General features: G+C 37.9%; 1 protein-coding gene across 4 annotated transcripts in view; it reads left to right on the top strand.

Moving 5' to 3' along the window:
• The window catches only part of DPYD (dihydropyrimidine dehydrogenase), a 336,532-nt gene that overhangs the window by 241,081 nt on the left and 80,688 nt on the right, over window positions 1-14,763 (top strand). For 2 of the 4 annotated variants that reach the window (XM_041421778.1, XM_041421779.1), the window contains 2 exons: window positions 6,513-6,633; window positions 7,495-7,614. In XM_041421778.1, the coding sequence (XP_041277712.1) occupies window positions 6,513-6,633; window positions 7,495-7,614 (241 nt within the window). Of the gene's footprint in view, window positions 1-6,512; window positions 6,634-7,494; window positions 7,615-14,763 lie in introns of those variants that run through there. The other 2 variants (XR_005953933.1, XR_005953934.1) reach the window with 2 other exon arrangements.

Raw genomic sequence — 14,763 nt, 5'->3', positions numbered from 1 at the left:
TTTGGCTAAACTAGTACCTCTTGCATTTTATGACAAAAAGCAATACAGTATTGACTGGGAAAAAGTCCTGAATTCTGTCATTATCTCTAAAAGTTTATTGTGTGGCATTGGTTTCACATCACATCACGAATTCTTGCTGGAGGGATATAAGCTCTCAACCAGCAGCTACATTTTTGTGAGGCTGACCAGGCTAACCCAAAGCCTCTGATGTAATTTAGGCCAGTTTTTTAATTTTTTCCTAATATATATAGATAGCTTCACATACAACCGTGAAAACTGTGATTCCTGCCTTAGGTTAAACTGCTTCATTTCTTTCTTTTTGACAGCTGCGGTCAATAGATGTTGACCAAAAGCTGTCAAATTTCCTGAGAAATGAGGAAGATTTTTTTACTCCAGATGAGAAGCTGAGAGTTATTCATCTTCTGTCCTGGGAAATCCTTCCCTTATTTTGACAGGCTTTAAACAAATTGTTAGCTTTAATTAAGTTTGAAATGGGACAAATTCACAACCTGAACTGCTCCTTTCTAGGGTGTAAGGAGGCAGTAAAACTAAGCATGAAATTCTGCAATGGTGACTCTTGCTACAGTGACTGACTGTAATTCTGTGTTTTGGTACTGTGGACATTTTTTTTGGGTTTAGAGAGACACAATTTTATGAAGACAATTTTGGGCCTCCCATACAAGGAAAGAGAAGAGATAACTGTGTAAAGGATAAATAGTAAAATACACACATGTATATATAAAAGTGGTGAAGGCGACAGATACTGATGTGCAATGCTTTAAGGTGGAATTCCCGTATTTGTTCTTCGTATTTTAATGAATAGCAAAGGAATAGTTCTTCACAGAGTTGAATTTTTCCTGTTATATGGGATCCCTGTGAAAGATGCAGGTCCGCAGGTACACATTGAGCCAGTAGAGTGCATTGAATATATGAAGGGTCTAAAAATTATCATTTCTCACTTTCTAAAGCTGCTCCAAATGCATCCTGCCCCTGCCTGTCCACACTGCAGTTGTGCCACTGTAATGTTCAGAGGGCGAGTAGGATGCTCTAGAAAGTTGACCTGCTGCATGGAGGTTACCAGCAGATAGGGGAAGATCCTCCTCTCCTTTTTGACTTTTCAGATGAGGGTGCATTTGGATCCTCTTGGGCCATCAGACAGCAGAATTTGACTGAGGTTAGGTTTAACTCTTCCCTACTAGACTGTTGTTGAATGCAACAGTAGAGTAGTACATATATTAAATTTAACGGCTGAGTCTTCCAAATTCTCATCTAAAAAGCTTTTATTATGCTGCATCATTCTTGTGATCATAAAAGCACTCCCTCCTTTTCCCCTAGATAGGGGTACTATTTTGAAAAATCTATCTACTGCTCAGAATGAGAAGTTAACTGTAGAACATTTTTTCATGTAAAAAATTCCTCCAATGCTAATAGATACAACAGGAATACAAGATTTCTTTCTGAAGAGCCAGTACAGAAAGAAGGCCTGCCATGAGAAGGATGCACTGTTGTTGCACTTGCCTGCACTTGCCTAGCTGTATATAAGAAATCTCAAGTCTCCTTCATGTGTGCTAAATTAATAAAAAAGACAAAATAAATCCTCTGTAACTTAGTATCAGCATTTAGAATTGCAAACATGTTGACATAATGCATTATTTAGCCATAAAATTCATAGGCAACAAAGATACATTGGAATAGTCTTGTGGCCACCAAAGATTTGATGTGTATGAGGAAGATTAGACTTACTCTTGCATTAAATACGATAAAGTATTTTAATTTCTGAAACTTTGTTGTTTAGGTCATTGTAGTCAGTGATAGATGAGGGTTGAGGACTTTACATGCAAGGTCTTGCTGTATCTTGCAACACTCATTGTGCCATCTAGAACTTCCCATCCTCACAGTCAGTATAATGGACCAACACAAATCATCAGCGTGATGTGTGGTGATAAATCCAATAGGTCTATGTAGTGAAGCCTTCATACATGTATAGAGTCAGGATTTGGTCTGAGAAAATTGAGTTTTCATTCTTTCCAGGTATAATCGTAATTCTCTACCTCAGAGAGTGTACAGTGTAAAGATTGTGCAGTAACAGGATAGTGAAAAAATGAGGGCCCTGAAAGAACACTGAAAATAGGTCACAGTAAAAATTTCCAAAAATCTGCAGCCAGACATTTCTGTGGTAATCTCATAATGGTTTTGTTTCTTTCCATGAAACACAAGGAGAGGTGACCTACTCTGTGCACAGCATTTTCACGCTGCTTCTTAAACATGCAGGATGTATCTGCCTTGGGGCTGATAGGACAGGGGATTCATCTCATTACTGATGCCAAATGCAATCAGTCGACAACTTGCTGCTTTAATTTCTTAGGACTTATACTCCTAGTTATGGTTGTAGTTAAGCTTATCATGTGATCATTTAGAAAAAAAAGGTGAATAGTTGTTTTTCCTCTAGAATATCTACCCATTGGCAATGAGTAGTTAGGATTAAAAGCTTCATCTAGCCCAAGGCTATAATGAATATTCAGGAAAAATGATTCTGTACTGTTGCTTAGGGAAGTAAAAAGACAACCCCTGTAACATTCAAATCTCCTGTGCCTTTGGAATAAACAAGCATTATTTGATTAACAGGAAGACAGAAGACACACTGATGTACAGCTTATACCAAAAGAGACTTTATATGATATTAAATTACCAACAGATTCTTGTAGGTGTACAGTGCATGAATCAATATTATGTTTTAGCCAATGATAATTTTACCAAGCTTTTATTTAGATGGGATTTGTTTAAAAAAAACCTGAAATACAGCAGATAAACAAAGTGTGCTGGCAATGGATGTTACAGTCCATTGGAGCATTTGTTCATTCTTCTGGATTGATACACAGTGCAAAATTATGCTACATGTTCTGTTACAATCACACTGTATCATTATTAATGAAAGAACCAACAAACCGAGTTATGTCTAATGAAAGAATGTAATTTTTAGCAACGTGGTAGACTCTAAACCAAAAGCAGTACAATCCTCTACTAAATTAAGCAGAATAATATTTTATTTAGTTCATCTTGTTGGTTTTGTGAATACAAATGCCCAGCTTTTTTTACAGCTCGTAACATTTTACATATCAAGCCTCTTAGAAAACATTTCTTGACTATACAGACTTTGTCACCAATTTATCAATGATAAAAGCTGCAGGCACTTTCATAAACTTAGATTGGGGTAAAAAAGATATTTTTGTTGCATTAGCACTGACAGTTTGTTTTATAAGGTGATTTACGAGCCTCAAGATTCATCGTTTCACAAGTTACATGGTTATCCTTGAATGTTTTATAAATCCAAGAAAGAATTGGAAAAAGTGATTTGTGAATTGGGGTCAGTCTTTCAGAAATCCCAGTAGGTGCAAGGTCCTCAGTCAGTCAAATTAATTAGGCAAAATGAGGCTTGTACATAACCTCTTCAAAACTAGTTTTTGGAGTCATGCTACTCACTTTGTGAAATTTGTGCCAAGTTTAAAACTTTGCTGAATGGGTCAAATTAATATTCTCAGAAATCTCAAGTTTTGAGCTGCATTTCTTTAGTAAGTGATTGCATATAGAAGTGAATTCTCTATTTGTAATCACTTTAGTGTTTCTCAAAAGTATGTTCTGGTGTGACCTCTGCAAATTGGTTCTCATCTAAAGGTGAGGAAGCTTCTATGGAGAAGTTGTGCACCATCCAGTGAACTTCCTGTGGATTATACAAATGTAGTTTATTCATTTCCTATGAAAATTTTCTGTCCAGTGACATCAATATCTTCTGGTTTCAGCCATCTGATTGCTTAGAATGCATTTTTCCAAGTAATTAGTGTAAGTAGAGTAGGAAATTACAAAATTTGTAAATGAACAAATGACTTCTCTTAATGATCTAAGGAAGAAAACGTGAAGCTAAACAAACCCAGGTGAGGATATTATTTCTCTTTGCGAATACCTTAGTTGTCTTGTCTGTAGAGCACAAGAGCTCTGGTATTCTCAGGGAGTGACTTCATGACAGAAATCCCTCTGGCAGCAGGGATGCTCAGGCTGTGCCCCTGGGCACTCCCAGTGTCAGTGCTGGGAGGGGACAGAGGATGGGCTGAGGTGGCTCTCTGGTGTTCACTGCACCAGGAGGAACCCAAGCAGGAGGGTCTGGAGGCAGAGCAAGGAGAGGAGGAGGAGGAGGGTGTAAGAATGGATCACCTGGATGTTCCAGCACAACTCCATTGCAGGACTTGCACTGTAAAGGGAAGCAGCAAGACACATCACATGGGTGTGGCACAAGGGTAAACTGACATTTTTTAAAGTTAACCAGCATTGTCTTTGTACGAGATTTATTTAATGTGCAAATTAACTGTATAAAACAGTATGGGGGAAAAATAACCTTCAGAAATACCTGTTTCAGTTCAGAACTGTCAAGTTTAATTGGAATTCTAATTTTCTTTCTATAAAATTCATTGCCTTTCCAATTGCTATCAGTAACTGTCTCACTATACAACAAAGCACCGTTTTAACTTTTGCTTCATTTTTTCAATCTTTATTCACTAAACATTCTTTTTTTTCCCTGGAATATTAAGTGAAGTAGGATGAAAGATTCTACCTCCTTCACTTGAATTTTGGAATTACTTTCCTATTAATTTACCTGTGATTTTATGAGGACCAAAAAAATGGGTAATTTTCCAAGGCCGATACAAGTGAGCCTTTCAAAAAGGCTTTTTCTAATCATGTGCTGTGCAATCAGATATTTAAACTGTTTACTAGCATGAGAAATAGAAGACCATCCCATTACATTAATTGCATCAGTCTTGGTGTGTGAGAAGTAGAACTGATTGAAAATAAAGATCTTTACTTCATTTGGTGAAAAAAACCAAACAATTGTTATTTATTATAAAAGATGGACTAGTTAAATTGTCTTAGGTAGGATGAAAACTGGCTTTTATGAAAGATGTCTCCCAAAAAGTTATTCAATGTGGTTTAAAATAATTGTATTTTTTAAGGCTTTAGTGTGTTAGAGTAAGAATTTTTATGGCAGCACTATAAGCACAATGAAGTCAGCATAATGAGTTATGTGGTGCCAACATCCTTAACGTTATCACAAGGATTTCTAAGGAGAAGAATTAACATAAAGTATATACAATTCATGTCTTCTAGAGGGTCTCTCATTTCTGCACTGGGCCTCAAGGAAATTCAAAACAGAAATGAAAGTCAAAGCTGCAACTACTTTCATACTGCCGGTGCAGCGTTTCATACATATTTCATGGCAGCTGCATGGGCGGGAGATCACCGTTTTTATTGGGATGCCAGAGCTAAGTCTTAGGATTTTACTATTCATGTCAAGCACTGTGTACTTTCTAGGAGCACAGCCTGTGGGGTTTTTGTTTGTATTTAAACATTGGTGTAAAAAGGAAAAACAACAAGAGGGTATTTCCTGTGTGTTCACTAGACTGGCAACCTTGGTGTCCACTGGATTGTTTTAAAGGAAATTTCACTTAGTCTCATCCCATTCTCAGTTACTACATAGCAATGCAGCTTTCTGAGTTTTTACAATATCCAAATGGGAGAAGATTATTCATATATGACAGATTTCATTATCTGAGAGAGTGATAAAGACTTAGTAAATGTAAATAATTGCTGCAGTACCGATTAGCCTACCCACAGGTAGTACTTGTGCTAAATCTTGTATTGGCACCATTCAGTTTTTAACCAGAACATGCACCAAATTCTCCTTGCATCAGTATTGCAAATTTTAAGGTACATGTTGAGGAGCATTATGAATTGGCCACAGAAAAATAAACAAGAGTTACATTGAGCAAGAACCCTTGTATGTGCCAGATGCAGGTGTTAGTTCCACTGAGCTGTCCTCAGTGGAAAAGGTAACTGATTACTGTCTACATGAGATGTATTCCATAAGAGAAGTAAATGACTGGAAATCAGGGAAAGCTAACACTTGAAGATTTCGATTTCTGACTTTAACAGAGATTTTGATCTTTCATTTACACTATGGCCATCCCAAGTTATTCCTAGAGTTCAGAAATGCTGAATTGCATTCTGATAGCCCTGCAACCTCGATTCATCCTTGCTCTGATCAAGGCATGATCAGACAATGCTTCAGATTCACATTATTTTATAGGATACTGCTTGTTTTTAATGTACCTTACATAGAGTGAGTCATTAAAACTGAAAATTAATTTTTAAAATAAATGGGTAAAATAGTCTCTGTCATCTAAAATGGTATTTTCCTCTCTCTGGGAAGGGAACATTTTGTGATATCTTTGTCTTCTGGAAAAAAAAAAATTCCTTTTTTTCACAAACTAACCTTTCTGCAGTGGATTTGCAATTACTTGGTGTGTCTGAAATAAGTTAACTAATGAGATGAAGTTCAGTTCTGATGTGCAATTTTACAAAATTGCAGCATAGCCACTTAGAGCAAAGTTTTCTATTTCCTTAATATACCTTTTGTTCATATTACTTTTAATTATGTTCTATATTTATCTGGCCTATTTGAACAGGATCCAGAGCTGGTACGGAACATCTGTCGCTGGGTTAGACAAGCTGTTCACATTCCTTTCTTTGCCAAACTGACCCCAAATGTCACTGATATTGTGAAAATTGCAATGGCTGCGCAGGAAGGTGAGTGACTCCAGTGCACAGGACGTGCAGATTTACTGATTTGCTGCATGGTGTAAGATAGGAACATCGCTGGAATAACAGCTAACAGCAGAAACTAATATGAAGATATTTTGTTTGATGTATTTAGAAAAAGCACAGTGATCAAAGGTTTCCTAATTTTGTTCATGCATCTGGAATAGAGCAATATATAAAGAGAACCAAGTTAGACTGTTAACAATAAATTGTATAGTATTTCCCTGCATGCTCTTAATTCTGTCATATTTATGTGTTTACCATACCACTGTAAATCCCCCTATTCCTATATTTAGCAGTGAAAATGGTGTGTGTGTGTGTTCTGAGAAAATAAAAATATACTACTTGAAAGTATTTTTTTTTCCTTAGAGCTTAATGTACAATGTGGCAGCAAATAAGTTTCCAAGTAGGTGTATTAATCCGTCATTTAGAACCATGGTAATTGTTTCTTTATCACATTCCTTCTTTTGTCTTGCTGCACAGAAGCTTGGAGGAGGAGGTGTTTTGGGGTACCTTCAGGTGTTGAAAACTGCTGTAGCAGGTTCTGTCCCACAGAGCTGAAGGGCAGAGATCTGCCTGTCAGCCCCAGCATTCCCACATGCTGTCTTATAGCCCTTACAGCTCTTTCAGCTGATGCAGCCTGCCTTGAAGCTAGTGCTAAATTTGTTCTCCCAGGATCAGTCTTAAGGACCTTTCTGTGCATCCCCCTTGCAGTTTGTTGCTTTTGCTCTCCAGTTGTTTATTTGAATTTCTAGTTATTTCAGAGTTTCACAGCTTTTCTTTAGTATTTTATCCTCTCTTGTTCTTACACATGATTTAACAAAAAGCGACTGACCTTTTCTTTCCCAGGTGGCGCAGATGGTGTTACAGCCACCAACACTGTGTCAGGACTGATGGGAATGAAAGCAGACAGCACACCTTGGCCAGCAGTTGGTCGAGGACTGAGGACCACATATGGTGGCGTGTCAGGTAGGTGTTGCCCTTTTTGATGCATGGTACTTCCTTGGAGGCTTTCAAAACATCAGGAGGTCCTTGTAGTGGGCTAGAATATCATGTCTGCAGTCGCACCGAGTCCTTAAAGCTCACTGCTGGTCAATGTTTCCAAGTCATGACAGATGGAACAGATTAAGTGTGAAGGCTCTTGGGTTGCCCTTTCCTTAATGGTAAAGCACTGCATCAGAATACTGTGATAGGGTCACTGGAGAGGGAAGGAAATCTCTTCCCTCGTGACCCTCGCTTTTCCTCAAATTTTTCATCCTGTCACAATTGTCAGGCCCCACGTTAGACAGAGGCTAATGAAAGGGCATCGCAGGGGGAAATATCAACAATCCAAATGCAGTGTATGTTTCATAGCCCAGTCTCCAGCCTTCCTTGCTCCTTCCCACTAAGTGCACCTTTTTCAGGGAGGTTATTTCCTCCTCTTTCCACTGTGGTAAAAATGATCGACAGTGTTAGGCAAATATATGCATATTTTTGTAGCCTATTTCTCAAGATATACAAGAATATCTTGTCTAGCCCATATTTTCAACTCCTGCTTTACAGTTTAATTTTCAAACCGGCTGCAAAACTTTTACACTCCAGTTCAGTGCCGGTGCACACTAATGTATTAATCTATTGACCCTGTGAACTCTGTTGTTGCTGTGACAACACAAACTTGGCCCTGCAAAGACAATACTGTGAGTTTCTTGGCTTTACTGGTATGGAGATTAGTCTCCTTGGTGATAAAAGTAGCAGTAAATATACATAAAAGAAGTAATAGCATCCTCCCAATTGAACCAAACGTTACTCTGTTGGACCCACCTCCTACCTCACCCCAAAAAAGTAATCAGAGGAGACCAGACAGGCAAAATAATGCTTTCTTTTATGTGACTGGTGTTATCCTTAGAGAACCATAGGAAATGCAGCGAAAGATGACTTTTAAACAAACTTTAATTCAGATGAGTGTATTCAGTGGCAAATTGTGTTATTGCCTTAGATAACTACATAGAATTTGGAATTTTTTAGAGAATGCTGAAAAGTAAGAAAGTGATAACAATCAGAAAAAATCATTATGCCTATCGCATAATGGTTTCACAGTGACAGTCCAATAAGATGTTATATTTTAATATTATGCAAAATGGGAGGAAGAGGGGAACAAGAAGAGAACAGCTACAGCCCATTTCAATTTCTCTAGCCTGCCATGTTGACAGGAAAAGAATAAAGGAGGTCACAGTGGGTGCTGTGCATTAAAAATTAATAAAAGAACTATTGCAGTAGTATTTTATATAAGTAACACCATTCACATTTTCTCATTTAAGTTGCAATTTGTGAATATTCCTTCCTACCATAATTCTGCCTAATAAAATCTATTAAATGGCTGCATTTTAGATAAGTGTGTCTATGTCACAAATTTGAAACATGTATGCAATGTAAATTACAGTGGCACCTGCATGCCCAGCTGTAAGTGAGGATGTTCCAGCACTTCTGTGGTTTATAATACTAAATAGACCCGAAGAAAAGTTTCTTCTTTATTTTTTTAATATATATGTGTGTATGTGTGTAAGTATGATTGAATTTTTTTTCCTGAAGTTTTATGTGTATCAGACAGGAGAGAAAATTACGTTTTAGGATGCACCATTACCTGTGATGCAAATCTGCTTATTTAAAAAATATTTAAAATACTGGAGGTGTTGTCAATTTATTATGTTTTGAAAGAGTCATCACTGGGTCCCAATGCCACAACTCCTTGCACAAAAGAAAGCCACAGAGTCAATAAAGTCAATAGCCTGGCAGCACGTTGCAATACTTCGTGCTCAGCAGTCAGGTGTAGCAGTATACAAATTTCCAAAAGCAAGAAAGCAATTTTAAATCAGGAGAGCTAGCATGCTTACAAGCAGACAAAAAGTGGGAGAGCGTGTCATCTTGTCAGAGCAAGGGGCAGGGTGGCCGTACTTCTGTTCCAGCTGTGCCACAGCGGACACATGTGGCCTGCAGCCAGACACTTGACCTTTCCGTGCTCTATTTCTCCTGTCTGTGGAATGGCAGGAACACCACTTACATGCCTACAGGCTTGGTGGGAAGTGCTCTGTGGTCCTGGCTTCAAAAGTCGCTTCCCAGCGTAACATATTGGGTTTCTATTTTGATATACGTAAATTTGTTTTATTTTATTATCTGATAGAGTCAGTAAGCTTTTTGTTGTTTTTTCCAAATAATTCCTCTCAAGAGAGAATTAATTTTTGAAGTGAAAGACAGCATTATTACAGAAGCAATAAGTCTGGTTCATTTTCAGCGTGTTTTCCCAAAGCACAGCTGGTTCATTGTTACTCTGTCATGCACAAACCTAGAGCAGATACAGCACACAGCCAAGCTGGATCAGGCTTTCTGGACTTTTCCATGTGCATAGATTGTGTGCTGGCAGTGATGCTCCCATGGCCCAGAGGTACAGTGAGTGAGGCAGTTCTGTCCCTCAGGGTGCTGTGTGACCGTGGGTGAGGTGGGAGCTGGCCCCAGCCCTGTGCAGGTCACAGCACAGGGTCCCCTTGGGTGTCCTGGTGAGGTCTGAAATGCGCCTTGACTCAGCAGTGGTGACCCTCAGCATTACCCAGCCCCTGTGTCTGTCTGCTGGCCCTGGCAGTGACCAGGTCACGGGACAAGAAGTCGGTCTCTTAAAGGACCAAAGTTCTTCAGGGATTTATAAATTCACTGTGTTGGGGCAGTGCAGGTTGCCTTCTCCAGGTGAGTGCAAACTCCCTCCTCTGAGTCTGGTGAAAGTTTCCAACAAAGAGCAAATAACAAAGATGTGTTAGTGCCCTGGCCTAGCAGCTGCCTGACATTTTGACTGACAAACATCCCTCTCCTCCAGTGTTCAAAAATGTCCTCCTATGTGGCCATGTACTGAAAAAATATTTTCCATATAAAATTTCCACTTGCCCCCCTCATCCCGTCTCTTCTTGTCTGCCTCATGCAGCTGTATGCAGGAGGTTCATTCTTTATTTTTCTAAGTATGCAGGGTGTTAATTTTTGAAGCAGGAATTTTTTTTTTTAATAATTCCTCTTCAATTACTAAATCACAGGTAGTTTCCTATGATTTATCTAACATACAAAAAAAAATGATAAGGAAAAACGTTTATTAACATCATTGCCAAGTCCTGACATGTTTAGAGAACGGACTTTTGTCTCTGTTCTTTTTAAAATGTTTTTTTTAAAAAAATGTTCAAAGAAGGAGAGACTTAATGGGATTACTTTGAAAGCCCCATTTAGTTTTGAGTTGTCACAGTCAGTGTTTTCTTGCCAGCCAGTGCTCGGGCAGTGACCTTCCTGTTTTGACCTAATTTGATCAGCTGAAAATTGCTAAGCTGCAAGAGGCATCCCTGTTTCCTCCTTTCTGCCCTCCTGTTTCTTGGGTGGTTTTGACAGGGAGGGATCCCAGTATCCCAGGTTTCACTACCAAACTGCATGACTTTTCTGTCTCTCCTCCACTTCTCTGCAAATACTGAATTATTAATACAAAGTGAAACAGCTCTCACAGCATACACACTCATACTAGCGCAGCCTGCTGACCTGAACATGAGCCTGACTTGGGAGAGCCAGATTTAAATCCTAGGTGTGAGCCCAGGTCATAGCTGGGCCCCCTGGATTCCAAGTTTACCCTACAAATATTGAGCTTTATAAAATCTCTTAGGTTTTTCTTCTACTTTTACCTCTATCCTGATGACAAAGAAAAAAAAATGTTTTCAAGAAAATTTTAACCTTTATTTTTGATATATTGTTATTTTCTAAAGAAAATTATTTTCCAATTTGCGCTGTGGAGCACTGGATGAGTCTAAAGGCTGTGGTAGCCCTGCAGATTTTTGTGGCCCTGTTATCTAAGAGGACATTGTGTTTGGAGGATCCCCCAGTCTTCATCCATTTATTAAAATAAATTTACAGGAACTGCCCATTACTCAAAAAGCATAGTTATCCGGATGAAGTCCATACAAAATGTGGTTGAGGAAATAAGCCCTTATGATGAAAGAAAAAATATTAAAATTAAGATACAGTTTTTCAAGCTGTGTAACTGTCATATGTGTTTGCAGTATGAGAGACAGTTTGATTTCCATTAAGAAGTTTTTAAAATGGATCCAGCAGTATTTCAGGTTTGAGAATGTAGAATATATGAGATTTGGTCATGAATTCTTCCTAAACATGGGAAGGGTATTTGTAAGGTATTTGTTTATTAAAAAGAGGCTAATGGTGGGGGTTTTATCGTCACAAAGAATAATGACCTCTGGCTCTGAAAGACAGGTTTTAGTTTGTGTAAGTACAAATTATTTTGAAAATGCTTATTGTGGTATTTTATAGATACCAGGAAAAGTTGCCAGGTTTCTGAGAAATGTTGTTATACTGTCAGCAGCTGCACACTTCCCTAAGATTTCTTTCTTTGAAATGTATTTTAAAAATTTTTTTAAAAAAAGTTTTTTTCCATGAGCTTTCATACTGTGCTTCCATATTCCAGATGTGTTTTGTAAAACACATCACATTGCAGCACAATGGCATATCTATTGCAGGCAAAGTAGAGCAGAGCTTCTGTTTAAATTTCCATGGTTTTTTTGTTCTTTGTCATCTGTTTGTTTCTTCGTTTTTGTCTGGAAGCCAAATCCTTAGGGGATAAATTTATAAAACCATACCCTGGACTTAGCAAAAACTTAGGTTAAAAGCAAATCTCTCTACGGTGCACTCACTATGTATTCTTTTAATGCTTTGTTTCAGAAATATTGCAGTATTTTACAGTAGCAGTTCAAATACCTTATGTCTGTGTGCTGTTATTGCTTTCTCCATTTATTATATGCTGTAGTGCTTTAGCATTATTTGCACAAATTTATTGTACAGCATGTGCAAGTACATGTGCTTGTTTTCCAGAAAAAGAGAGATTCAGGGAGCTGTGTGTTATAACTTCATAGCTGCCCACAAGGGATGTCAGAAGGAGGATATCTAGGTGGTGGATTCAGTCATTAAACACAGGAATGTGTAATTATTGGAAAGCAGCAGAGACAGTTAATTTTAGTTACATTCTGGAGTTAGTGGAGCTGTCTGTTTTTACAGAAAAACACTCCAAGAGCAATTGTGACATTTAAGGGAATGCTTTTCAGGAGTTATTAAATTAAAATGTATATTGACTTTATTAATAGAGGCATATATTCTAATCTGAAATGTATGAATTATATTGAAAGAGAAAAAGTTGAAGTTATAATAACAAAGGCTGCCTTTTAATTTTAATTCAATGACACATCATTAAAAGAAAAGTGAAAAAAACAACTAAGAGCATTCACTTTACTCATCACAGTTCTGCCAGTGACAGTGCAGTGTGGATTTTGGTCAATAGAAATGAATGAAAAGCTGCCCATCACTGGAAACAAAACAAAATGTATGTATGCATAGGCACTCCTGTTTACTATAAATATTTACCAAGAGTTAAAGACTGTTTATATTAACATATATTTATAAAACAGTGTGGAAAGGGGTGAAAACCAAATATATGCCATAGTACAATTTTAATTTTGTTTTATTATTCCTGTTCAATGTAGCTCAGCCATTAAAAGCCCTTATTTGCATATATTATGTCAGGATTCACAAAGAGTCCTCTGTTTTCTGTCGTGTCCTTGCAGCAGTCTGATTTCTCTTAGTGTACTGCCATCACTGGTCTGTGCAGGAGAGATCAGAGCCCTAATAATAGATTTTTGACAGGGAGCTCGCCTGCTACCTGCCCTACACAAATCCTCACTGTTCATGTTTGCTTCATGGCAACAAAGCAGACAGAAGGAAAATGCCAAGTGCTGAATTTGAGGTACAGCCCTGCCATAGCTTGACATTTCAGCAGAATAGCAGTTTATGAGATGCATAATTTTTCATCTGGGACTCAGCTGCCATTTTCATAGAGGCTTGCAGCTCATCGACTGACTGGAAGTAGGGCAAAGGTTTACAGCATAGATCAAGGTCTACATCCTTCCTATAGCTATTTAAAAATAAGTATTATTCTCTAGATAAGGTCAGAGAACTAAGCATATTTTTTCCATTCTTAATATTTTCTAGCCAATTTCTTTCCCACAAAGAAAATGCTTTGCACTTTTAGCACAGGTGCCATTTGTAGTTGATTAAAAATGATCATAATTGATTTCATTCACCAAAAGATTAAATGACTCCTGGAGAAGAATGAAGGAGGAGTCTTTACACACAGCATTTGAACAAAGCTGTGTTTTCTCCTCCTCTTACTTGGAAAAAAAGCTCGTTCTGAGCTTGAAATGAATGAAGAGTCTTTACTCCTAGAGTGTAATTGGTTTGTGGTTTATTATTGTTAGAGATTGGATTTAAATTTTCACATTCATGCACTTGTTCTTGGGAAACAAATGCAGTGTAGGTACATGTAAGTGAGTGTTTAATTTAGAATTACACATCTCTGTGAGCTTCAGTAACAGTTCACCATGTCAGAGCCTCATATAGAACAATGGTACAGTACATTGGATTAATTAAAGAAGCCTTGCAGAGAACTGAATTCTCAGTATGTCAAGATTTCAATTTTATGTTAAATATTTTCTAAAGGCCAGACCCTTAAATCTCAGGGGCTGTACCAAGCAGTGAGCTGTGAATTTAACCATAGGCTAACTGCTAATGATAAGGAAAAGAGTCCAAGTTGAGGCAGCTGTAATACAGTCATTGGATTAGGCTATCAATCACTCGGTTCCCTGAGGAACAGGCAAAGACGACAAAACAGTGAAAAGGGAAATTAGGAAGGGAGGGCATGACTAGAATGAGATTCTTCACCAAATGTATCTGTTAGTTGGCTGAATCCCCCAAGCATCAGACAGGAATGTCCAGCATTGCTCTCAGACTAAAAGCCAAGTATTTGTCCCAAAGTCCTAGAAAACCATCAAATCATCGTTAACTGTTGCTGTTCTGTGCAGGCTGCTAGAAATGCAATTGGCTACATTCTCCTGGTTTAATAGCCTGTAATTAGGTTAATCTCTAAACTGCTGCTCTTGAACACTCTGGATTTACTGTTTATATCAGAGCTCATCTAGAATATGTGCAGTTGAAATAATTCATTTCACAGTTGATTGGAGTTTTTTATAAACAGATCACTGTTAAGCTATCGAGTCTAACTCA

This window comes from Onychostruthus taczanowskii, unplaced genomic scaffold, assembly GCF_017590055.1.
Source record: "Onychostruthus taczanowskii isolate IOZ18803 unplaced genomic scaffold, ASM1759005v1 scaffold7, whole genome shotgun sequence".
NCBI lineage: Eukaryota > Metazoa > Chordata > Aves > Passeriformes > Passeridae > Onychostruthus > Onychostruthus taczanowskii.
The sequence above is the reverse complement of the archived record's forward strand: the minus strand, read 5'-3'. Positions and strand labels throughout refer to the sequence as shown.